Source organism: Mus caroli, chromosome 7 (genome assembly GCF_900094665.2).
Source record: "Mus caroli chromosome 7, CAROLI_EIJ_v1.1, whole genome shotgun sequence".
Classification (NCBI taxonomy): Eukaryota; Metazoa; Chordata; class Mammalia; order Rodentia; family Muridae; genus Mus; species Mus caroli.
Genome location: NC_034576.1, coordinates 26,511,206 through 26,535,062, shown reverse-complemented (window position 1 = coordinate 26,535,062; position 23,857 = coordinate 26,511,206). Strand labels below are relative to the sequence as shown.

The 23,857-nt window shown below is 50.9% G+C and overlaps 1 protein-coding gene across 3 annotated transcripts; it reads right to left on the bottom strand.

Annotated features, from left to right (window-relative positions):
• Positions 1-288: 288 nt before the first annotated feature.
• Numbl (NUMB like endocytic adaptor protein) lies at positions 289-23,857 on the bottom strand. 3 transcript variants are annotated; one of them, XM_021167272.1, is made up of 10 exons: positions 23,358-23,552; positions 20,079-20,163; positions 17,500-17,639; positions 15,854-15,928; positions 15,682-15,756; positions 13,579-13,719; positions 8,327-8,516; positions 5,513-5,818; positions 2,824-2,946; positions 289-1,707 (listed from the first exon to the last, which is right to left on the bottom strand). In XM_021167272.1, exons 1-10 carry the CDS (start codon positions 23,379-23,381, stop codon positions 1,052-1,054), a joined length of 1,815 nt encoding a protein of 604 aa, XP_021022931.1. In that variant the 5' UTR covers positions 23,382-23,552; the 3' UTR covers positions 289-1,051. The 3 variants fall into 3 exon arrangements, with proteins under 3 accessions (XP_021022931.1, XP_029336013.1, XP_029336012.1); XM_029480153.1 differs by lacking the exon at positions 23,358-23,552 and adding an exon at positions 23,812-23,857 and having other exon boundaries at positions 295-1,707; XM_029480152.1 differs by lacking the exon at positions 23,358-23,552 and adding an exon at positions 21,218-23,218 and having other exon boundaries at positions 295-1,707.

Sequence of the window (23,857 nt, the reverse complement as noted above, 5' to 3'; positions counted from 1 at the left end):
ACCATCTACACGGCAGACGCTGATCACCAAACCATGCATGACTCAGAGGTCAGGTTTAAAGCTCAGGGACATGTTTAAAATGACAAAAGGCTTTTTTTTCTCTGAGCCAGGGTCTCATGTAGTCCAGGGTGGCCTCAGATTATGGCATCTGAGACCCACCGTAAGCTCAGGATCTCCCTGCTTCCGGGTCCCCAGTGCCAGGATCACAGGCAGGGACAGCTATGCAGCGGGAGAAGCTCCACAACAGGGCCCTCCTCTCGTATGCACACACCTTCATTTCCCAGTGGCCACCATTATATTCTTCCTTTATTGGCTGTCCTTGTATAATACAAATCTGCAAGTTTAGATACAAAAAAAATCTGGAAATAAAAGATAGAAAAGTACCCGCCAGGCACCCCCTTCTTCTTCTCCTGGGACCCCTCCCCAGCGGGCACCGACATGAGGTAACAGAGCGTCTTCATCCCTCCCACCGCCCCTCTCCTGGGCCCCCAGTTGGGCCCCACCCCGTGAGACCTTGGCCCTCCGGAAGACACGGCCCCCCCGAATCGAATCGGGGAGTGGGGGCAGGGCAAGCACAGCATTGGCAGTGAACACAGCGTGGGCAGAGAGGAAGCCCTTGGCTTGTGCTGTGTGTATGGGACAAGGAGAGGATGGACCAGGCTTGAAGTGGGCCCAGAAGTGCCCTTAAGTAGACCTTCCTCCTCCACCCTGCCCAACACTGGAAGGTGGAAGGGCACAACAGAAACTAGGGAAAGTAGCTTGAACAGAGGGCATTCCATGACTGGGGCTGGGGAAGGGGCATCACCAGCCTAAGTCCGGCAGTGAAATGGTTCCCTTAGCCAGGCTGGGTCCATCCCTGAATTCCATCTTGGCAAAACCTAGGCATCACAATATTGGTTCTGTAGTGGTTTGTGAGGGGTGGTGGAGAGAAGGGCTTAGAGGGAGCATTGAGGGGCGCAGCTCAGGGAGCAACACTTAGGATAGAGGCTGGGCCTCCCCTCCTGAGCGTGGTACACCTGGGGCTGATGGAGCGGGAGCAGGGCAATTTGGGCTACAGTTCAATCTCGAAGGTCTTCTGCAAGTCACCAGAGAAGGGGTTGGAGGGTTTCTCCACAGCGGGTTTGCCTTCTAATGCTGCCCACTGGGCCTCGAAGGGGTCCAACTCAGGGGCAGGGGCAGGCGCTGGCTCTGGGGGCCAGGGAGCCCCATTGGGGCGCGGACGGGCCTGGACCCCAGGGGCACTGGGTGCAGCAGGTGGGGGGAAGGCCCCAGCTTTTCCAAGCAGTGTGGCAGGTTGGGGCTGGAGCTGGGCAGCTGAGCAGAAGGCGTTGGCTACCATCTGTGAAGGTGTGATGCCCACCACAGGCACCCGGGGCATTGGTGGATAACCCAGGCCTGGGTAGGCGGGCACAAACGGAGGCTGCATATGTGTGGGTGGCAGGAAAACAGCCACTTGGGCAGCTGCAGTGTCAAAGGGCCCCACTGGGGCAGAAAAGGGTTGAAGGGTGGGGGCCATGGTTGGTATTGGTGGCACGGAGGTGGCTTGCTGCTGCTGTTGTTGTTGCTGCTGCTGTTGCTGTTGCTGCTGGGCCTTAGCCACCTGGGACACTTCCTCCAACCATCGCTCAGCCTCTGAGGGTGTCCGCTTGTGCCCAGGCTGGAAGGCAGCTGCAGCGGGTACGGAGGGCTCACCCCAGGCAGAAGTCCCTGGAGAGAGGGTAGTGAAGGGTACAGGTTGCCATGAAGAATCCCAGGCTAGGAGTCAGGGTGGCCTGGAGATCAGAGCCCAGGTTCTACGAGGAGGCTGTCTCTGAATCCCAGCCCTCACCCGCTGTCCTGACCTTGGGCAGGTGACTTAACTCCTAACAGGTGTGCAGTGAGGAGACCCTACAGTTCTGAGCCTCGGCAGCCCCTGATAAAAATGTGTAACCAGATCAATGCTTTCAAGGCTGGACATCCACACAGCCCTCTGCCCATCACTGGCCAGTGCTGTGTCTGATGTTAACAATTCTAAATGTCACCTTAATTCTAGTATTTCTTTTCCAATCTTTTTTTTTTGTTTTTTGTTTTTTGAGACAGGGTTTCTCTATGTAGGCTGGCCTAGTATTTCTTTTAAAAGGAAATTTTATTTTATATGCATTGGTATTTTTTGCCTACATGCATGGTCTCTGAGAGGGTGTTAGATAACATGGAACTAAAGTTAAACACAGTTATAAGCTGCCATATGGGTGCTGGGACTTGAACCCAGGTGCTCTGGCAGAGTAGGCAGTGCACTTAGCTGCTGAGCCATCTCTCCAGCCTCAATTCTAGTGTTTCTAGTATTTTCAGAGGCTAAGTTTCTATGACAGCACATGTCTTCCCCAGACTGCACTACCCTAACGCAGGAAGACCCTACTGCCTCAAGTTTGTACTTTGCTAAGGCTCTGGGGTTACTTTCTTATTTTAAGATTTATTTATTTATTCTATGTATGTGAGTACACTCTCGCTGTCTTTAGACACATCAGAAGAGGGCATCAGATCTCATTATAGATGGTTGTGAGCCACCATGTGGTTGCTGGGAATTGAACTCAGGACCTCTGGAAGAGCAGTCAGTGCTTCTAACTACTGAGCCACCTGTTCAGCCCATAAGATGATTTCTAGTTCTACATTGGTCCCACAGTCCTAAGGCAATACAGTGGTTCTGAAGTGGTCCCACAACTGTGAGACAATCCACAGGTCAAAGGCTCTAACCCTAGGCCACCCCAGATTCCTAGGATTTCCAAGATGGCCTTTCATGGGCAAAGGAAAGCCAGTAGTGAGGGACTGCTCAGTGGAAGGGTTTACCTGTTGTGGCAGATGGTGGCCCTGACGCTGGTGCCCCAGCGCTGGCGAAAGACGAGCTGATCTGTGTGCACAGAGCATTGATGCCATCGCTGTCCCCGGTACCAGGAGGCTCCATCTCAGGCACTGTGAGGTCACAGAATGGTGGAGGTGAGAAAGAGGCTCTGCTGCAACCCTGCCTTTCCTCTGGGTCTTCAGGACACCTGTATGACCTGGACTCCTCGTCTTCCAGAGGTACATAGGTCACTAAAATAACTGGGCGCATGGATGTGTGTGACAAGAGAGCAGTGTAACAGTAAAAGCCAGTGGGTGGCATCTGATAACCGATGGCCATGGGAATCCCAAACCAGGATCTCAAGATCTAAGCATCCAAGCAGAAGAGACTCTGAAGACGACTGACAATGTGCATTAATTAAACAGTACGTTCTAGCCGGGTGTGGTGGCGCACGCCTTTAATCCCAGCACTCGGGAGGCAGAGGCAGGCAGATTTCTGAGTTCGAGGCCAGCCTGGTCTACAGAGTGAGTTCCAGGACAGCCACACCGATGCTTACTGGCTGGGTATCATATATCCTACGATGTGGTAGAGGAATGGGCCCCTGGCCACCTCCCCAGCCTGGCCTAACACATGCATCATCATGGTGGAGATGACATTATGACAGCCAGACAGGGAACCTAGAACAGGCATGGAGCCTTGGAGGAATGGAGACACCATTCAGATAAGCCACAGACTGGCATGGTGGCATGTGGAGCTCTTTCACTGATTTCTATGAGAGCTTCATGGACACATGAGTTCTCATCAAAAGGGGCAATGCAGGGTCTGAGGGTGTGACCTCCAAGTGTGATAGAGGTTCAGATGTGTGGTGTCCTATGCAATGCAGATACGTGTTTGTGTGAGTCTGCATGTGGGGAGTTTCTGGGTTTGTGTGAAGCTACGAGTATGTGGCATTTTAAGTGTATAAATCTGGGCACATGATTTTCTGAGTCCACACTCTGGTGTATGTGCGGCGTCAGAGTGCATGTGACTTCTGCACTCTGAATGTGTGACTTCCAGTGTCTGCAGCGTGGATGTCAGAATGTCAATTTTCAGTGTGGCCATTCATTCATTGAGTAAGTGTGCAACTGGCCATAGGAGTGTAAGGCTCCAGACTGAGCCTGGGGAGCCATCCTAAGCTCATGCATGACAACTCGCATGTGTCTGATGTCAGGTTGTGCGTGGCCAGCAAATGTGCAGGTGTGTGACAGCCGCCGGACACGGGATCATTCTCAGTATGCACTGTCATCCCCTTGGAGCCTGACAGAAATGAATCAACACCCTCCCACACCCATCTCCACAGTCATGGCAGCCGGGGGTCCCACGCACACGTGGGAGCTGTAGCAAGGGTCAGACTCATGGTTTTCAAGACCTCTGCACAGTCCTCTTGTCTGGTTCCCTATGGCAACAGCATGGTGTTGTGCCAAGTCTTTCATCTCCCTGGCCCACAGCACACGTGTCTTTCACAGACATGATCTTGCTAGGTAGCCCAGGCTGGCCTTGGAATCATGAGCCTTTTGCCTTTGGGGTGCTAGAATACTGGTATGTACCAGCATACTTCGCTCCGGTATTGCTTTTAGATTACAACAGAGAGCACCTCTTTTCTTTCCCTGGCCCATGACAGACATTAATAATCAAACCCGATGCTCCCCACCATCCCACCTCCATTGTGCTCTTTGCTTACTGTGCCCATTACTTGGACAGATCTTGTAATTCCATTGTTCAAGATCTGGAAGTCTCCTTTAGGCAAACACAGACCATACTGCGGCTTTCTTCTCTGCCTGGCCCATGGCAAGTTTTGCTAATTAACTGTGTGACCCACTACCACACTCCATAAGGATCTCTAGGCTCATAGCACAAATCAGGATATTATGATGTATGCTATCCCTCCACTCTCCCTGACCAAGGCAGACATTGTTAATCTATTCCAATCCTTGCTTTCCCTAAGCCAGAGCAATCATTCTAACATTCATTTGATACATGTTATAGATCTATTGATCAAATGTTTGGAAAGAGCACTAAATAATTAATGGTGCTTTCATCCTGGGCAAAAATAAAAAAGACATCCATGTTGCCTCTCTTCTTCTTTTAAAGATTTAATTATTTTATGTGCGAGTGTTCTATCTGCTTATACACCTGCATGCCAGAAGAGGGCACCAGATCACACTATAGACAGTTGTGAGCCACCGTGTGGTTACTGAGACTTGAACTCAGGACCTCTGGAAGAGTACCCTGTGCTTTTAACTGTTGAGCCATCTTTCCCTTGCCCATGGTAGACTTGCCTGCCCGAGGCAGATAAAATGTGTGCCACCTTGCCTGCTTCCCTTAATAACGGCAGACATTCTTAGCTGATCTTGACTGTACTACATTTCTATCCTTTACCCACAGCAGGCATGACTTATCAATCAGATTTGTGCAAGCGCTCTTCTATTCTTTGCTCATGGCCGACCTTGTTAATCATCAGATGGTCCATGTGTCTAACCTTTTGCCCCCGGGCAGCAGACAGTGCTAATCAATCACAGTGTATCCCATCTCTCCTGTGTCTCTGGCAGCAGACAGTGCTAATCAATCACAGTGTATCCCATCTCTCCTCTGTCCCTAGCCCCCATCAGATTGTGCAGATTGACTTTAATGCTCCTTCTTGCTGACCCCAGGGCTCACCTGTGCCCTTCACCTGGAAGTCCGTGCGGCGCTGCAGTGTTGATGGCAGCTCATTCAACCGTAGGCTCAGCTGACGTTTGAAAGGTGAGTTCTTCTGGCTGAGGGCAGGGAACCCACGAAAGGAGCCCTGGCGAACCAGCTGCTCCAGAGGTGCGTGGCGCCGGGGAATGGCAGCAGCAGTGGTGCCTGCAGCCACGGGGGTGCCCGCCTCTCCCTTCTCTCCAGGGGATGTGGTGGCTGGTGTCGGAGAAACGTGCCCAGGCTGGGCAGGACCAGGAGCCACAGCAGGAGCAGCTGCTGCTTCGGCTAAAGACACAAGAGACGGACACATTTGCTCGTTTCCTTAATTAAGACACTGAAACCAGACCCAACAGGTCTTGTGTTTATTGAGCTGAGGACGGATCCCAGGGTATTATTGTGTATACCAGCTGAACAGTCTATGCTGAGCTATAGCCCAGACCCAGACTGGAGGATTCTAAGAAAGTAATTTGCTTTTACTTTCGTCCCTAACTCCCACTGGGACAAGGTTTCTCTGTGCAGGCCAGGTTGTCCTGGAACTCATTCTGTAGACCTGGATGGTCTTGAACTCAGAGATCTTGCCTGTCTGCCTCTGCTGGGATTAAAGGAGTACACCAATACCCAGCTAAGACAGTACCTTAGCACTGAGCCACGCCCCCAGCTCCTCACTGGAGAATACTAGCCATGAGTTCTACCCCTGAGCCACTCCCACAACCCATCACTGGGGCACTCCAGGCAGGGGCTCTACCGCTGAGCCACGGCCCCAGCTCCTCACTGGGGAGTTCTATGAAATACCCTACCACTGAACTAAAATTCGGCCCCACCTGGCCCTCTTAGTCACCTTGGTGCTACCTTGTCACACCACACATCTTGTCCTCAAAACAGGATAGCCACGACTTTGAAAAGTTCAGGATTCTCACCAAGCTAAGACCACTTCCTCTGTAGGCTGCTGGGGGAATCGTTCTCTGGCCTGGCCCTCCATCTCTAGCTTTCTATCCTGCTCCATCTCGGCTGCTCTCATTCTCCCTTGCCCACTCTCTCCTTTCCTAATAATTTACATGCACTTGGCACATGAACCTCTACAAGACAAGGCTCAGGAGCCGTGCAAGCTCAGGAACCGTGCAAGCATTAACTCATCCGATTCATACAACCATATATGTGGTCAAGACTATCACTAATTTACAGGTGAGAGGAAAGCTGAGAGGAGGGGCTGGTGAGATGGCTCAGCGGTTAAGAGCACTAACTGCTCTTCCGGAGGTCCTGAGTTCCCAGCAACCACATGGTGGCTCACAACCATGTGTAATGAGAAACTGTTTGTTTCTCAACAACAACAACAACAACAACAAAAAGAAAGCTGAGAGGACTGACTGATGTCATCTCTGGAGTCCACCTGCCCTTCCCGGTGGTCTGATCTGTCTTTCTCTGCTTCCCCGCTTCTCCTTTTCTATTCTCTGCTATTCTGCCTCCCTCAAGGATGTCTCCCTCTCTGTGCCTTTCTCCAGCTGTGACTAGTGACACTAGACTTGGCTTGGCTCACTTTATCCTTTCCGAATCTTTCCAATTCCTTCTAACCCCTCAGCCTGGGTTCTTTCCACCCTGGGACTTTTCCTTGCCCTCTGCAAAACCTTGGGACGCTACACTTCAAACTGCAGGCTCTTCAAGGGCAGGTTACCTTCCCTCCCACAAATACACACTGCCTGCCTTCAAACCAGAGCCTCACCATAGCCATAGCTGGGATACCTCAGCTACTCTGGGGGCTTTTTTTCCATCTTCCAGCATGAGGTAACAGGCCTGGCCTGGCCTGGCGCCATGGCAGCACCCTGGGACAGGCTGGAAACAGGAAATGACCTCCTTTCCCACCTCAGTGCTGTGTTACTTCAAAAGTCCCCTGCCCTCTCTGGGCAGGCTCCTGTGTCCCTGGGCTACCTCCCCCAGGGCTTCCTGAAAGATCAGTGCAGGCAGAACTGAGTTTAGTGTGTGTGCCAGGTTCTGCTGCCAGGCTAGGTGCACTAATCATGAAAGATGGTGTCACAGGCAGGGAGTCAGCTGGTAGCATTATAAATGTGAGAGTCAGTAAGGCCGACAGGCCGACCTCATGGTAAACTCCCCTCTGCCTGTGGGAACAGTGAAGGGCTTTCTCCAGTGCTTCTGGATCTGTCCCTGGAAATCAGAACCATTTTGCATACAGTTCCCATCGTAAACAATCCTGACATCTGACAACAATCTTCATGCCTTTTGGAAGTTATTTAATCTTTATTTTTTATTTTATGTGTGGGTGTTTTGCATGTGCACCACGAGTGTGCGGTGTCCTGGGAGGCCAGAAAAGGGTATTGGATACCCTGGGACAGGACACAGAGATACTTGTGAGCCATTATGTGTGTGCTGAAAATCGAACCTGGGTCCAAGGGATAGAGGCTACAACAAGAACCTAGTTTTTTGTTTGTTTTTGAGACAGGGTCTCACTATGTAGGCCTGGCTGTCCTGGAACTCACTCTGTAGATCGGGCTGGCCTTGAACTCACAGAGTTCCACCTGCCTCTGCCTCTGAGTGCTGGGGTTAAAGGTTTGGGACAGCACATCAGCTGCTTCACTTACTTCCTGACTTAGACAACAGAATGTGCTATGGTAAGCGTCGCGTCCCCTCCCCCCTCAACCCCCCTCCCCCATCTGCAGAATACTAAGAATATTGAGATTTGTTCTGCAAACCTTACCAACCCTGGCCGCTGGCACCCTAACTACTCAGCTGCGGGGATCCCTAGATGCACATGTGCGCCCCCTGTTGGCCCGCAGCACCCACCTTTCTTCTTGTCCCCTGCCTCGCGCTCCGCAGGCCGCCCGCCCCCCGACAGGCGGAAGGAGCCCTCTCGGGCAAAGCTGGTGCGACTGGCGTCGAAGGCGGCGGTGACTCCGCATTCCTTCTCTCGTCGCTGCTTCCTCTCCAGGCAGGCAGCGAACGCGCAGCCCACAGCATGGCTCAGCCTCTCACCCTGCAGGAGAGGTGGCCTGGTTAGAAATGTTGCCCAGACATGAACGGAGGAGAGATGTGCGCCCCCTGCAGGTTAGATGTCTACAGCAAGGGGACTCCCTAAAGGCAGAGGCACATGGATCTCTGTGAGTTTGAGGCCAGCCTGGTCTACAGAGCTAGTTCCAGGAGAGCCTGGGCTACATAGTGAGACCTTGTCTCAACAAACAAAACAAAACAAAAGCCAAACCAAAAAAAGAAAAGGAAGAAAAGAAAGAAACAAAACAAAACAAAACTAAGGTGTAAAGTGATAAGACTCTTAGCTGACCCTTAGTTTCTACAAGCATTTGTACACACACACACACACACACACACACACACACACACCCCACAAAATATAACCACAGAGGTACAATGTACCTATTCTGGGAATTAAAAACACTGCTAAAAAGAAACCACAAACTGACTACTGAAAGATACCTTGTGTTCCTAGACCAGAAGACTTAATATGGGTGAGACACTAACTTCCCCAGAGTGACCTGAAATTAGTAAAATCCCTGTCAAAACCCAGTGCTGTCTTTGTAGAAAAGGAAAGGCCAATTTCCATGGAAATTCACATGGAATTCTGTTTGTTTGTTTAGTTTGAGATAGAGTTTCTTTGTGTAGCTCTTGCTGCCCTGGAACTCACTATGAAGACCAGGCTGGCCTTGAACTCACAGAGATCCAACTCTTCTACTCCCAAGTGCTAAACTAGAGGTGTGCACCACCAGAAATCGACCTGTCACATGGAATTCTGAAGGAGGTAAAATGGCCGTGCCAATCTTGAAAATAAACTGTCAGGCATGGTGCATACCTTTAATCCCAGCACTTGGGAGCCAGAGGTAGGTGGATCGCTGTGAGTTTCAGGCCAACCTGTTCTATGTAATGAGACCTTGTCTAAACCAACAAGCAAACACAAAACAAAACCCAAAATCTATCCACATATAAAATCTATATCTACATCTCTCTCTCTCTCTCTCTCTATATATATATATATATATACATATACATATATATATATATATATATGTATATATATATATGGCAAGGTCTTAACAGGTAGCCCAGAGTGGCCTGAAAGTCACTATATAACTCTGGGTAGTCTTATAGTCCCAAGTCTCCCACCTTGAACTATGCTCTGCCTCACTGTATAATTAAAATGCGCTAATTTTATGTGTTTGGCTTTTTTTTTTTAAAGATTCATTTATTTATTATATGTAAGTACACTGTAGCTGTCTTCAGACACTCCAGAAGAGGGCATCCGACTCCATTACAGATGGTTGTGAGCCACCATGTGGTTGCTGAGATTTGAACTCGGGACCTTTGGAAGAGCAGTCGGCGCTCTTAACCACTGAGCCATCTCACCAGCCCCCGTGTTTGGCTTTTTAAATAATTAAAAAATTAAGCTGAAGAAGTTCTAAGAATTTAATTATTAATATTTTTTAAATCTGCTGGACCTGGTGCTTTATGCCCAGCATTTGTTCAAGGCTATCTTCAGCTACGTAGGGCATTTGAGGCCAGCCTGGGCTACATGAGATTCTCTTTAAAACTCAAAAGCAGGCTTCCTGCTGAGCCCCACCAACATGTTGTTCAGGTGTTTCGTGGAGGGTACCGAGCAGCCTATGTCTCCTTTGGGTCCCATCCTGGAAAGCTGGTCGCAACTGTAGATGTTATTGATCAGAAGAGGGTGTTAGTGGACAGACCCTGCACTCAGTGAGACAGACCACGCCTTTCAAATGCATGCAGCTCACCGGCTTCATCCTCAAGTTCCCGCACAGTGCCCGCCAGAAGTACGTATGAAAAGCTTGGGAGAAGGCAGATATCAATGTGAAGTGTGCAGCTACAAGATGGGCCAAGAAAATTAGTGCCAGAGAAAGGGAAGCCAAGATGACAGGCTTTGACCGTCTCAAAGTCATGAAGGCAAAGAAAACGAGGAACCGAATAATCATGACTGAAGTAGAGAAACGTCAAAGAGCTGCTATTCTGAAAGTGGCTCACAAAAAAAAAAAAAAAAAAAAAAAAAAAAAAAAAAAAAGCAGCTGTTGCTCAGGCTGCCATGGTGGCGGCTGCTAAAGCTAATGTCCCAGCCATCGAAAAGGCAACAGGACCAGGCAAGAAGCCCACAGCCCAGAAAGCTCCTGTGCAGAGGCCGCAGGCCAGAAGGCAGCGCCTCCTGCTAAAGGTTACAAAGGCCAGAAGCCCCCAGCCCAGAAAGCGCCTGCTCCAAAGGCAGCTGGCAAGAAAGCGTGAGGCTACCGAACCCCTCAAAAGCAGGGCTGGAGGGATGGCTCAGTGGTTAAGAGCGGCTGCTCTTCCAGAGGTCCTGGGTTCCATTCCTGGCACCCACAAGATGGCTCACAACTGTCCATACCTTCAGTTCTGGGAATCTGGTGCCCCTTGCAGGCACAGCATGCACATGTGGCACAGATGTGCATGCAAGCAAAAATAGACATACACATAAAATAAAAATAAGTTTAAGAAAGAAAAAACTCAAGCTGGATTAAAGGCGTGGTGGTGCACGCCTTTAATCCCAGCACTCAGGAGGCATAGGCAGGCAGATTTCTGAGTTCGACGCCAGCCTGGTCTACAAAGTGAGTTCCAGGACAGCCAGGGCTATACAGAGAAACCCTGACTCGAAAAACCAAAAGGACCAAACCAAACCAAAACCAAAAAAAAGAAAGAAAAACACCAAAGCAAGTGGGGCATGTTCTACAGACACCGAGAATCTGAGTTTGAATCCTGCTACCCACGTAAAAAGCCAGGGATGGCTCCTATAATCCCAACACTGAGGGGTGGAGACAGGTGGGTTCTGAAAACTTTCGGAGTAGCCAATCAGCAAGCTTCTGGTTCAGTGAGAAACCCTGTATCAAGACAATGAGGAAGAAGACAGAGGAATGGTATTAAAATTGAAAGTGTCTCCTCCCCATGAGGTCCAGTGGCCTGTCTAGCCAGAGTAAGTGGCAAGCAGAAAAATAATATATATGTGTGTGTGTGTGTGTGTAAAATGTGGCCACACTGGGAGGAGGGGGACTGTGGGGCTATGTTGAAAACTTGGCTGTGTGTGATCACAATGAACCCAGGAGAAGTCACTGCAGCTATCCCCAGAGCAGAGATGTCACTGTGCCCAACATCCCACACAGCCAGGTGGCTGGACACTGAATCCACACCACCAACTATGACGGGCAGTCACCACAGTTCCCGAAAATAGCCACGGCGAATTTCTCACCCCATGTGCTCTTTCAAAACTTCTCAGTCCTCATGAGACGTGGAGGCTGTGTCCACCCCCTTAACCTGAAAGCCCTCTGTGGCTCACTGGGCACACAGTTCCATGAGGGCCAGGCTGGGTGATGTCAAGATGGCATCCAAATGGCCATAGAGCACACCATGTCTGGTCCCTTCCCTCCACCTTTATTTTCTTGCTTTAGAGCCTTCAGGTCTCCTGTGACATCCACGCTTAAGAGACTTAAGGAGAGGTGCTCTGATAGACTGGGTGGGGGTGACCTAGCCAATCTCCCGATGTATAAATACCTATGAGGCATAATGGAATGAGAGATCCTGGAATCAGGACTTAGAGCTAAGTCTTCCTCATTCTTAAAACACCCAGAGAGAGGGCTGATGCACAGGCAAGAACATGTAGAGCGCTGAGCTCGGGGATGAATGCCTTCTGTAATCCTAACTTTTAGCTCACACACAAGAGGACCAAAAGTTTGAGGCCAAGGGCTAGTGAGATGGCTCAGTGGTTAAGAGCACTGTCTGCTCTTGCTCAGGACTGAGGTTCAGTTCCCAGCACCCACATCACACAGCTGTGACTCCAGTCCTAGGGATCTGACGCCCTCTTCTGGCCTCTACAGGTATCTGCAGGCACAGAGTGCACATAGATACAATCAGGCCTGCAAGTGTGCGTGCACGCACACACACACACACACACACACTATTAATACTGATTAAGAGGGTGATGAAAACTGATATTTTTTCTTGGTGTTTGATGTGCCTGTACTGAACTACTCACATCCCAAAAATCCTCCACATTAGACTATTCCAATTTCCTTCTTTGGTTTTTGTTGTTGTTTTGTGTGTGTGTGTGTGTGTGTGTGTGTGTGTGTGTGTGTGTTGAAACAGGGTTTCTCTGTGTAGCCCTGGCTGTCCTGGAACTCACTCTGTAGACCAGGCTGACCTTGAACTCAGAAACCTGCCTCCCTCTGCCTCCTAAGTGCTGGGATTAAAAGTGTGTGCCACTACCACTCAGCAGTTGTTTTTTCTGTTAGAACAGGGTTTCACTGTGTAGTTTTGGATTGCTTGGAGCTCACTGTGTAGACCCCAGGCTGGCTTCAAGCTCACAGAGATCTAAATGTCTCAGCCTCCAGAGTGTGGGCTTTAAAGGCACCACTATAACCTACAGCCACTCCCTTTCTGAGATGTGTGGTGGTTTGAATATGCTTGGCCCAGGGAAAGTGGCACTATTAGGAGGTGTGGCCTTGTGGAGGAAGTGTGTCACTGTGGGGGTGGGCTCTGAGGTCCTGTGCTCAAGCTCCACCCAGTGTGGATGGGAGGCCCCTCCTGAAGGCCTGCAGATCAAGATGTAAAACTCTTGACTCCTCCAGCACCTTGTCTGCCTGGGTGCTGCCATGCTTCCCACAATAATGATAACGGACTGAACCTCTGAAACTGTAAGCCATCACCAATTAAATGTTTTCCTTTATAAGAGTTGCCTTGGGGGCTGGTGAGATGGCTCAGTGGGTAAGAGCACCCGACTGCTCTTCCAAAGGTCCGGAGTTCAAATCCCAGCAATCACATGGTGGCTCACAACCATCTGAAACGAGATCTGACTCCCTCTTCTGGAGTGTCTGAAGACAGCTACAGTGTACTTACATATAATCAATAAATAAATCTTAAAAAAAAAAAATAAGAGTTGCCTTGGTCATGGTGTCTCTTCACAGCAATGAAACCCAAACTAAGATAAGATGAGAAGACCAGGTACAGAGATAACGAGGACTTGCCCCCAGGGCATGCTGATGAGAGTGAGAACCCCAGCTGCTTGGGGTACTCACAGAGTCCTTGAGGGCCAGGAAGCAGTGGCAGATCCAGCGGCGCGTGGTGCCGTCGCGGCATATGTAGGAGAAGGCCTTGTCCAGGTTGCGATCAGGAGCACAGAAGGAGACCTTCTCAATGGTCTGGTCTACCAGCAGGTCCTAGGAAGGGTTGAGGAGGTAGACAGTGAAAACCATCTCTCTCGCCTGCAGTCAAGACAGGATCTCATCCTGAGTCCAATGTGGACCCAGCTGTCATGGAGATAGCCACAGACCAGCCTGCCTCAGGGTTATGATTCAGTTCCTTGGAGCCATCTGAGATGGAGATATAGCCTAGAGGCATAGCCAGGCTATAAGGAGAAAGACTCGAGGGTTTGCAGGAGCCAGGAAGTGGCACTTAACCCAGCTGAGCAAGGAAGAATTAACTAGGAATGAAGGCAGGAAACAGCGCTCAGGCAAAGGATGTACTGGGAAACTCCTGGAAGGTGCGTCTTAGTGTGTAGAGTCAGGGAAGGCAAAGGGAAACAGATACCCAGGGCCTATCAGTGATAGAGCTGTTTGCCTAGCACATACAAGGCCCTGCTAATAGTGGTTTCGCTCCCCTGCATCAGAAATAGACCCTGGATCCCAGTGATCTTGTCTAAACACAAAATAGGGCTGAGGATGCTGGGGTAGTTTGAATGGGAATAGCCTCCTAGACTCTTGTGTTTGAACGCTTGGCCTATGGGGAGTGGCACTATTAGGAGGTGTGGCCTTGTTGGAGGGAGTGTATCACTGTGGAAGCAGGATTTGAGGTCTCCTATGCTTAAGCTATACCCAGCGTGACACATAGTCTCCTGCTGCCTTCAGATGAAGATGTAGAACTCTCAGCTCCTCTTCCAGCACCATGCCTGCCCGGATGCTGCCATGCTTCCCGCCATGATGATAATGAACTGAACCTCTGAACTGTAAGCCGGTCTCAATGAAATGTTTCCCTTTATAAGAGTTGGTGTGGTCATGGCGTCTCTTCACAGCAGTAAACCCTAACTATGAGAGATGTATGTGTTCAGTGGTAAAGTACTTGCTAGTACATACATAGAAAACACTCGGCTGTATCCTCAACACTGCGCAAACCAGGCCTGGGGTGAGGGGGAAATGCTGGTGATCCCAGCACTTGGGAGGTATAGGCAAGAGGACCAGAAGCTCAAGGCCATCTTTGGCAAAACAATGAGATGGAGGCCAGCCAGGGCTATGTCAGACCTTGTCTCAATAAAACCAAAACCCCAAAATATCTAACAACCCATATTTGTTAATATGCCAAAACTTTTTTTTTTTTTGTCATTGAAGGCCCAGACCAGCTTGGAATCCTCCTGCCTCAACTTCCCTAGGGCTAGAAGCAGACACCTGTACCACCACACGCCAGCTCCTAGCAGAGGGGTTTGCTTCTTCAACCTTTTTCTCCTGTGTGTTAGGGCACATGTGCGTGTACCTGAATATGGAGGGGCAGGGCTGAGACTGGTAATCACCCTCAGGCACTCTTCCATCTTAATCATTGAGACAGGGTCTCTCAGTCAAACCCAGAGCTCACTGATGTAGCTAGTCTTGCTAGCCTGCTTGCTCTGGAGAATGTCTCTGTCTTCTGAGGCAGGACTTAGGGGTAGGACACTAGCACTCACATGGGGTTCTGGGACTCTGAGCTTACTTCCTCATGCCTGCTTTAACCACTGCACAATCCTTGCAGGGCTATTTTATATAGTTCATACACAGAGACTTTCTAACTTGATAATAGGGCCTATTACCAGTCCTCTTTTTCTTTTTCTTTTTCTTTTTTTTTTTTTTAAAGATGAGGCTATGGGAGCCCAAAGGGGTTAAATCTTGCGCCCAGGGTTCCCCAGTTGGTGAGGAGGTGGCTGGGATTGGCGCTGAGGTGGCTGCTCCAGTTCGTGCACTCAACCCACCCACTCTCTGAAGCAGCTTGCAAATAAGCATAGCCCTCATTCCTGAATTAGGACTGCGCAGCCAGCCAAGCCGACGACGCAGGCACACATGGCAGAGTCTACAGGGCCCTCTCAGGAGGAACAACCCATGGCGGGTGGCGGGTGGCGGGTGGGAAGCCTTCCTCTATCCCACACACAGGCCTCCTACCTTGGTCTTGTCATCCACCACTCGGAGCCCATCAGCTGACACCCACAGGACAGACTTCACGGACTTCCGGCCCATCTGGGATGGGGGCAGGGAACAGAGGGGCCTGATCAGGATTGGCTCCTTCAGACTGCTCTTGAGCCCACTCCCTGGATCCAGCCCCTCCCTCACTCACCGCCTTCAGCTTCTTCACAGCATCTTCACAAACGTGCATTCCCCGGGACTCCTCCACTTCCACGTGGCCCAGGTACTTGGGTGGAGGAAGGGAGGAAATGGGAGACACAGAGTAACCAGTCATTGCCAGCATCACTCAGCAGCCCCATCCTTGGGGCCACAGCTCTCAGCCAGTTATTCTCTCTGTACCTCCAATCCATCAGGTAGGAACCCCATTCCTAGCCCAGACACACAGCTGAGGAAAATATACAGAGATGTGTGTCCTGTCTGTATTGCTGAGTCCTCAGACATCATTCTTAGCCTTCTGAGGGCCAGCATGTGTCTGTGCCTTTGAGGACATGATGTAGGCCGCAAGGCTGTTCTAACCTACCCTGACATCAGTTCAAAAGAGCACAGTCCAGTACTGGCAATGTAGCTCAGTGGTGACTGCTTGCTTAGCATGCATAAGGCCATTGGTTTAATCCCTAATGTGCACACATGAAAACACACACACACACACACACACACACACACACACACACCACAAATCAGTGTGCAGGTGCAATGACTCTCTCCAGAATTTCCAGTGAGACTAAGCAATTTTAAGTTGTTGGTTGTTTCCTCATACCCTCCCCTCCTCATACCGGGGATGGAAGCCAGGGCCTTATACATGTAGACAAGCAAGCATTTCACCACCAAGTCACATCCTCAGCCTTCAATGGGAGAGTCTTGGCAGGGGCTCTATCAATGAGTCACACCCCCAACCCCTCACTGGAGGATTCTAGGCAGGGGCTCTTCCACTGAGTCATGCCCCCAGCCCCTCACTGGGAGGTTCTAGGCAAGTATGTCCTGCTAAGCCAACCCCCCAGACTTTCCCAGTTAACAGATGCCCTCTTATTAGCTGGCACTTTGCACACTTTCACCATCACTGCCTACCAGTGCCTGTCCCATGAACCCCTCACATTTTGGGTCCACTTCCAGGGAAGAGAAAATCAAGTTGAGGACCCTAGCCTTAGTCTCCAAGATGAGAAGGGCCAGATCCCACACCCCAGGACCCTCCTCCAATTGTCTCCCCTGGGAGAGCGGTTATGTGTCAGCTGGCGTGCCCACCACAGGAACGGAGCTTCACAAACACTGCCCACTTTTTATGACCTTCTAGTGCAGGTTATCTGTGAACCCTGAAGAACTGGGTGACAGCTCTTCACCTCTCAAGATTATCTCCCATAATATTTTTCTGGTATAGGACAGATGCATTAAGAGTGCTGAACAGCACAGGGGTAATTCGAGTTCAGGCCAGCCTGAGCTACAGAGTAAGTTCAAGGCCATCCTGGACAACTTAAATGATACAGAGCCTCAAATAACAAAGGAGGGCTGTTGGGTAGGGGTGTAGCTCAGGGGCTAACGTAAGCACATAATGTAAGCACATGGCCTGCACACGCTGGGCGGGCCTCATGCTCCAATTCCGCAACAGTGAGCAGGGCATGCTCTTCCATGTCACCATGGAGGTGTGTTTTAGTGACAACAATGGAAGGTCTGGAGGTCACAGCACACACAGCCCCGTAGTACGTATCTTATAATGATTTTATCCAGTGACCCAGGACCAGCAGGCACACAGGTAAGCAAGCACAAGACAGGTGCTGTAGTTTCCCACCCACCCCGTGCACTCACCCTAACAGGGAAGCTGCAGGTGCCCTTGCGCACCGCATCCTCATCTGCCTGCCACTGGTGTGGGCGTGATGCCTCAGGCACATAGGCTGGCTTCCTCCGCCGCAGACTCTGCCGTAACTTGTTCATGGTGCCTGCCCCGTCTAGTGACATAGGATAGGGGTATAGATGGAGGTCAGAAGGTATGGGGCTGAGGTTATAGCATTAAGGACTTGCTAGATGAACAGGTATTGGGGTGAGTGGCTCCGGCAGGTGGATGTTGGTTATGTGGAGTGTTCCAGAGCTGTGCATTCACACCTTCGGAGTCATGTTGGGCAAGGGGTACGGAGATGGGGGCAGGTTAGCAGGAATCGTCAGTCATGGGCTTTAGAGTTTTAGACGTCCAGGGTTTGAATAGGAAGAATGACAGAGACCTGAAGGATGAGAATTCACAGCACTGGAGTTTAAGGATGAAGGGGGTCATAAGGTCATGGGTGTTGAGGGTATGAGGGTCAGGGAAGAAGGTAATTAAGGGTAAGGACATGTAGCTAGGTGGCAGAGTGCTTGCCTAGCATGCAAGGCCAGGGGGGCAACCCCAAGAGTAGGAGAGAGGGAGGGACAGAGACAGAGAATGTAATGCGTGTACAGGCCTCTGACTACGAAGTACAGATGAAGCAAGGCCTCAGGGGTGGTGTGTGTCGGGGGTGGGGGCGATGACTGTTCATGCATCTTTGTGTGCTGCGGTTGTTATCTGTGACACAAATCTCTGGAGGTTTTTGTCTGAGTGGCCATGCATACAAAGTGGTGTATGCTATGTGTGTCAGTGACCACTCATACACAGTGGCACATGCTATGGGTCTGAGTGGCCATGCATATGCACTGGTGCACGCTGTGTCTCTGTATTGTCACTATGAGAGTATTCTCTGTGCATGCTGCCTTGGATAGACTGCAGAGGTCTATCTTTGACTGTTTTCCATATAGCAGTGTTTCTATGAGAGGTTATAACTACTGTCCTTTATGGCTGCTGTCTATGACGGAACTGTAAGATGGTGCCTATGTCCAAGAAGGCAGATGTTAATGAGTCTGTATGTGGGTGGCTTTTGCTTTCTCAATTGAGCAACTCCAGTTGTGTCTGCTGGATATTTTACTTTGAGATACACACACACACACACACACACACACACTTGTTGTTGTTGTTTGTTCAAGACAGGGTTTCTCTGTGTAGCCCTGGCTGTCCTGGAACTCACTTTGTAGACCAGGCTGGCCTCGAACTCAGAAATCTGCCTGCCTCTGCCTCCCGAGTGCTGGGATTAAAGGTGTGCGCCACCACTGTCCGGCCTCACTATATATTTAATAAACTCACTCATTCAAAACCAAAAGCAGGGCTATCACAGGTCATTCTCCAGTCACTCAGCAATGCTGAGTCCATAAGGACGTGTAGTTGGACTGAGACCACAGTCATCAGTGTGACTTCTGACAGTTGTCTGTGAGAGCACTGTTTGTGAGACTTAAGCAATAGTGTAGCTCTTTTGGAGTTCTCGGGTGCTGTTGGTGAGGCTGTCTACCGAAGTGTAGCTGTCAGGACTGAAGTCATAGCCCAGGTGATAGTGTGTTTGTCTAACATGCAGTAAGCTCTGAGCTCCATCTCCAGCACTACATGAGCAAGGCATGGTGGTGCATGCCTGCAGTTTGAGTCCATGGGAGAGGTGGAAGCAAGAGTATTGGTTCAAGGCCATCCTTGGTAACAGAGTTCGAAGCCAGCCTGGGCTAAGGGAGGCCCTGCTGTCTGACCCTGTAAGTCCACGATTACTGGGGGGCAACTGTCAATGGGTATTTCTTTTTATTCCTCTTCTTCCTCCTCCTCTTTCTCATTTTCAAAACAGCATCTTACTATGTATCTCTGGCTGGCTTCGAAGTCACCATGTAGACAAGGCTGATAACAAACTCAAGAGAGCTGTGCCTACCTCTGCCTCCTGGCTGTTGGGATTACTGGCAAGCACCAACATCTCATCACTTTAGAGATGGATCTCATGGAGTCCATGTTGCATGCAAGCTTGCTATGTAGCTAAGGCTGGACTCGAGCTCCAGATCCTCATGCCTCAGCCTCCCAAGTGCTGGGTTTATAGGGCTGCGCTATCATATCTGGCCAAGGTTATCTCTGGAGTATGTATATCTAAGAATGGGTATGGAGTGAGTGTCGGTGGTTGCCTGTGTGAATCTGGGAGCGTCTCTAGATATGTACACATGAACATGTGTCTCTGTGTTAGTGTGCATAATAAGCAGCTACTTCACGCACCTGGAAGTGTGCTAGACAATGCATTCTGACAAGCGTGTGGAGAGAGCATCTGTGTGTGCAGGTCGAGTGCAAATCTATGGGATGTACGAGGCTCTGCGTGTGGGTATCTGCAAGAGTTTGACCTGTATGCAAACACTGTGTCGGGGAGACTGTTGGTGTCTGTAGGTGAGAGTTTAGGATGTGTGTTTTGTGACTGAGGGGGCTTTGACAGTCACCGAGGTTGGAAGGAAGTCTGTGTGGCAGTGCTTGGCAGCTCCATGATCCATGTACAATGCAGTCCCTGTCCTTTGTCAAGCTGGTCACTCACCTGACTCCGTCCTGAAGGTTTCAGGGGGCCCCGAGGCCCCACAGGGGGCTGGGGACAAATGCTGATCAGGTCTCCTGGGTCCGCCCTGCTCAAGGGAGTGAGACGATGAGAAGTTTGTTGGGGCGGTGGATTTGGTCCCCTATGCAACCCCCACCTTGGACCTTAGCCAACCCCCTCCATCTCAGGCTCCCTAGTAGGAACCCTGGTAGTCATAGCAACTGTTACCAGGGAGACCAGCCACCTGGTTTTAAGGGCCCAGGAAGGAGTAGGTGTGTTGGGGGACACCGATGGGGGCCCTCAACACCCAAGGCGATAATGTAAAGTGAGTGGCTTTGCTCTCTAGTGTCATGTCCAGGGTTACATACAAACAGATGGCCATACACTCCTGACATCCTTGGCCCTTGTTCACAGCTCAGCACACTTTACCACACAGACATCATAACAGCTATGTACCTCAGGTCACAAGGTACAATTGCCACTAAACATTTGGCCCCTTCGTGTTCGTCGTGTTCACCGACATACACAGTTCTATGATGGCCATTTGCCCACATGCTGATACACCTACACATACCAACAGCTGATATCGTTCACTCATTTCCTTAACTATGTACAACGACTTGGGCCAGGCACACACAAAAGGCTGATGCATGTCCAGCTAGCTATACTTCATGACAGCTGTGTCTCCTCAGGCAGCCACACTAGCAGAAGCACATCCAGAGTGGTCACCGATTTGGTCACCCATAAGCATTTGGTCACACAGTGACACAGTGTCATCTGCATATGCCCCCATGCCTACCTGGACTGAGGCACACACTGGTCTTAATAAGCACCCCTACCTCCCATCCCAGTATACACAAGGACCACTCAACCTCAGACAGTAGCAGCCACACCAACACACCTTTTTGGATGCCATACTTTCAGCGTCACATAATACTAGTGACACACATTTGGTCATTATATCCATTACATAGTCCTCTGTGACAGCCACTCTTGTGTATACACTAGTCTTTATACACAGCTACACAGTACAGATGCTGATGGCCACAGCCTGAGCATTACAGACACAGCATGCAAGCAGCCAAAGAGGGGAGTAGAGAGGGGAGAGGAGCAAGGATGGCTGCCCTCAGACAGTCACATACATTCCAGAAACAGTTGTGTATGCCGTCACTCAGCATCAGTGCCCACGGTGCCTGGCCATCTGTCACGTTGGTGTTCCACACACAGCACTATCACGTCACCCTATCACAGATAAACAGTCTCCATGAGGATTCACGTCACGTAGACAAGAATGTGGCCACATGTAATCAGTCACTAGCTTGGCACGTGGACAGATATACAAAGTCACCGCCTCACTAGTACTCAAAACCTCACCCATAGATACTTAACACACGCCGTTCAGTTCCCCACACCACAAGCACACAGTTGGGTGTACGCATAAACGGAATGGTCCAGACGCAGCATTTACAGCATTATTCTGCTAATAGAGGAAAATATGGTCCCAGACACGGCCATGTGCACAGTCATGACATCACCAGATCACATAGACACATATGCACACACACTTTCACAGTCTAGGACACCAGCATGGAGTCACCCAGGGTAACAGGTAAGTAGGTCACACATACACACAGAGGAAATAGAAGCCAATCCCATACACACCCCTGGCACACAGGCAACATCCACAGCTTGAGTTCCACACAATTAATCTTTTGTAATAGACCAGAGTTTCAGAGAAGTCAGATTAGCAACTCAAATCACACACAGGAGGCTGTAGTGCACACTCGGTGTCACACGGCTAGGTGGACAGTCACTTATGCAACCCCAGTCACATATGGCAAGGGACATGGCAAGGGACACACAACCACCGTCATATACACTGCCATCCCAGAGGTCCAGTCCCACAGGCACGATGTGACTTCAAATACAATGGCAGTTGCACACCCAGAGTCGCAATGAACACAGTACAAAATCAGACATAAGCACAACATTGTGTCACACATGGTCAGAGTCACAATTCTACTTACACACAGTTACAGCTCCACCCACATCTTCAGCCAGCCACACAGAAGTCCAACCTCAAACCCAACACAGATGTTGACACATACCAAGGTACATATACACAGGGTCTCACAAAAAGACATATGTATATCTATCTAAACACAGTCTAAAAAGTACAGGAGTCTGAACAGTGAACGGCTGCCATCACATCCACGGTCACACACACGCACACCAGACATCACCACATCCAACCACAAGCATGCAGGCAGACAACGCAGGATACCTCATCCTTGCCAGCTGTAATGCAAGCACACACACAGCTACAGTCACACAAACACCAGATCACACTTCTAGCCACATCCCCAACCCTTGCACGCACACACACACACACACACACACACACACAACCACACACAAAGCCGCTGGTCACCACAGAGGCTTCAGACAGGTTTCCACCCGTCTCTGGGGAGCCGCCCCCAGCCCAGGCTGAATCCTGGAGCCTGGGGGGCAAGGGAAAGCTGAGCATTGTCTCCGGGTGGGGCCTCTCTTAGACGCTGAGCAGCCCTAGGGACAAAAGGGGTGGCCTGGGAGACCAATGTCTTGAGACCCCTGACTAAGCATGGGGTGGAGGTGGGGTAGGGGAATGCCTGAAATTCTCCTTATTTTATTCACGCTGGGGTGGAGTTTCAGACACAGGAACCTTGTTCTGAGAAGGGGATTTGCCTGGGACACCGCCCAAGGGCTTGGGGGGACAGGCTGAATCCAGGACCCCAGGGAGTAGACAGTACTTGGAAACCGCCCCCCCATCCCCCAGAGCCTTAGCCTTGGCAGCTCTATCCAGGGACTTCATCTTCAAGACATCGCCCAGGGGGCTGTTGTGCTCAAAGAAACCCTCTGGCAGGGAAGAGTACTGATTTTGTCTGGAATCGGCTCAGTTAAGGCCTCAGCTTGATAAAGGGGACTGTGTCCCGGACCCTGAACGCCAAACCTTGCCCAGGGAGTTTTACCTAGAATTTATGTAGCCCTGTCCATGATTTGGGGGGAATCTGTATTCCAGGATCCCTATTTTCAGGGCCTTCGCAGAGATGGCCTGTGCTGGACCAGACCCCAGTCTAGCAGGTTTGGGATTGCCGGGAACCTGTGCCCGGACCCCCACCCAGGACCACCCTTTTCAGCCTTGGCATCTTCTCTCCATCCGGGCGCTGCTGCCGCCTCCCACCCTTCGCCACATCAGCAGCGGCGCCGCCCCCGGCCCGAGCCCCCCGAGCCCGCCCTTCTCACGCTGGCCGCCGCGCTGCGGGACATCCAGGGCCCGGGCGCCCCCGCCTCCCGCGGCCCCGGTTGGGCCCGGCTTCCCGAGTGCTGCTGCTGCTGTGGTGGCGGCGGCTCGGTCTGACGCGGGCCGGGCCCGGGGCCGGCGGCTGGTGCGGGATGCAAGCGCGCGAGCCAGCTCGGCTCCCGGGAGGATTCCGTTCCGGGGGCGGGGGAGCATCCCTCCCTCGGCGCCCCGCCCCGACCCCGCCCATTGGCCCGCCGCCTGCTGTATATGCAAAAGATAACCCCGCCCTCCCGCAGACCACGCCCCCCCCACAAACACTACCCGGTCTCCTCCCAAGCAAAGGCCGGCCCGCCCCGCCCCGCCCCTTGGTCTGGCCTTGCGGGAACCTGCACGCATCCCTAGAGGAGTGCCTCTCAGGTTGAGGCGCAGGTTCTATTTGCTTCCATAACCCCTGACCTCAGATCCCCTATGGTTCTGCTTCTGAAGAATTGCTTTGGGAGGC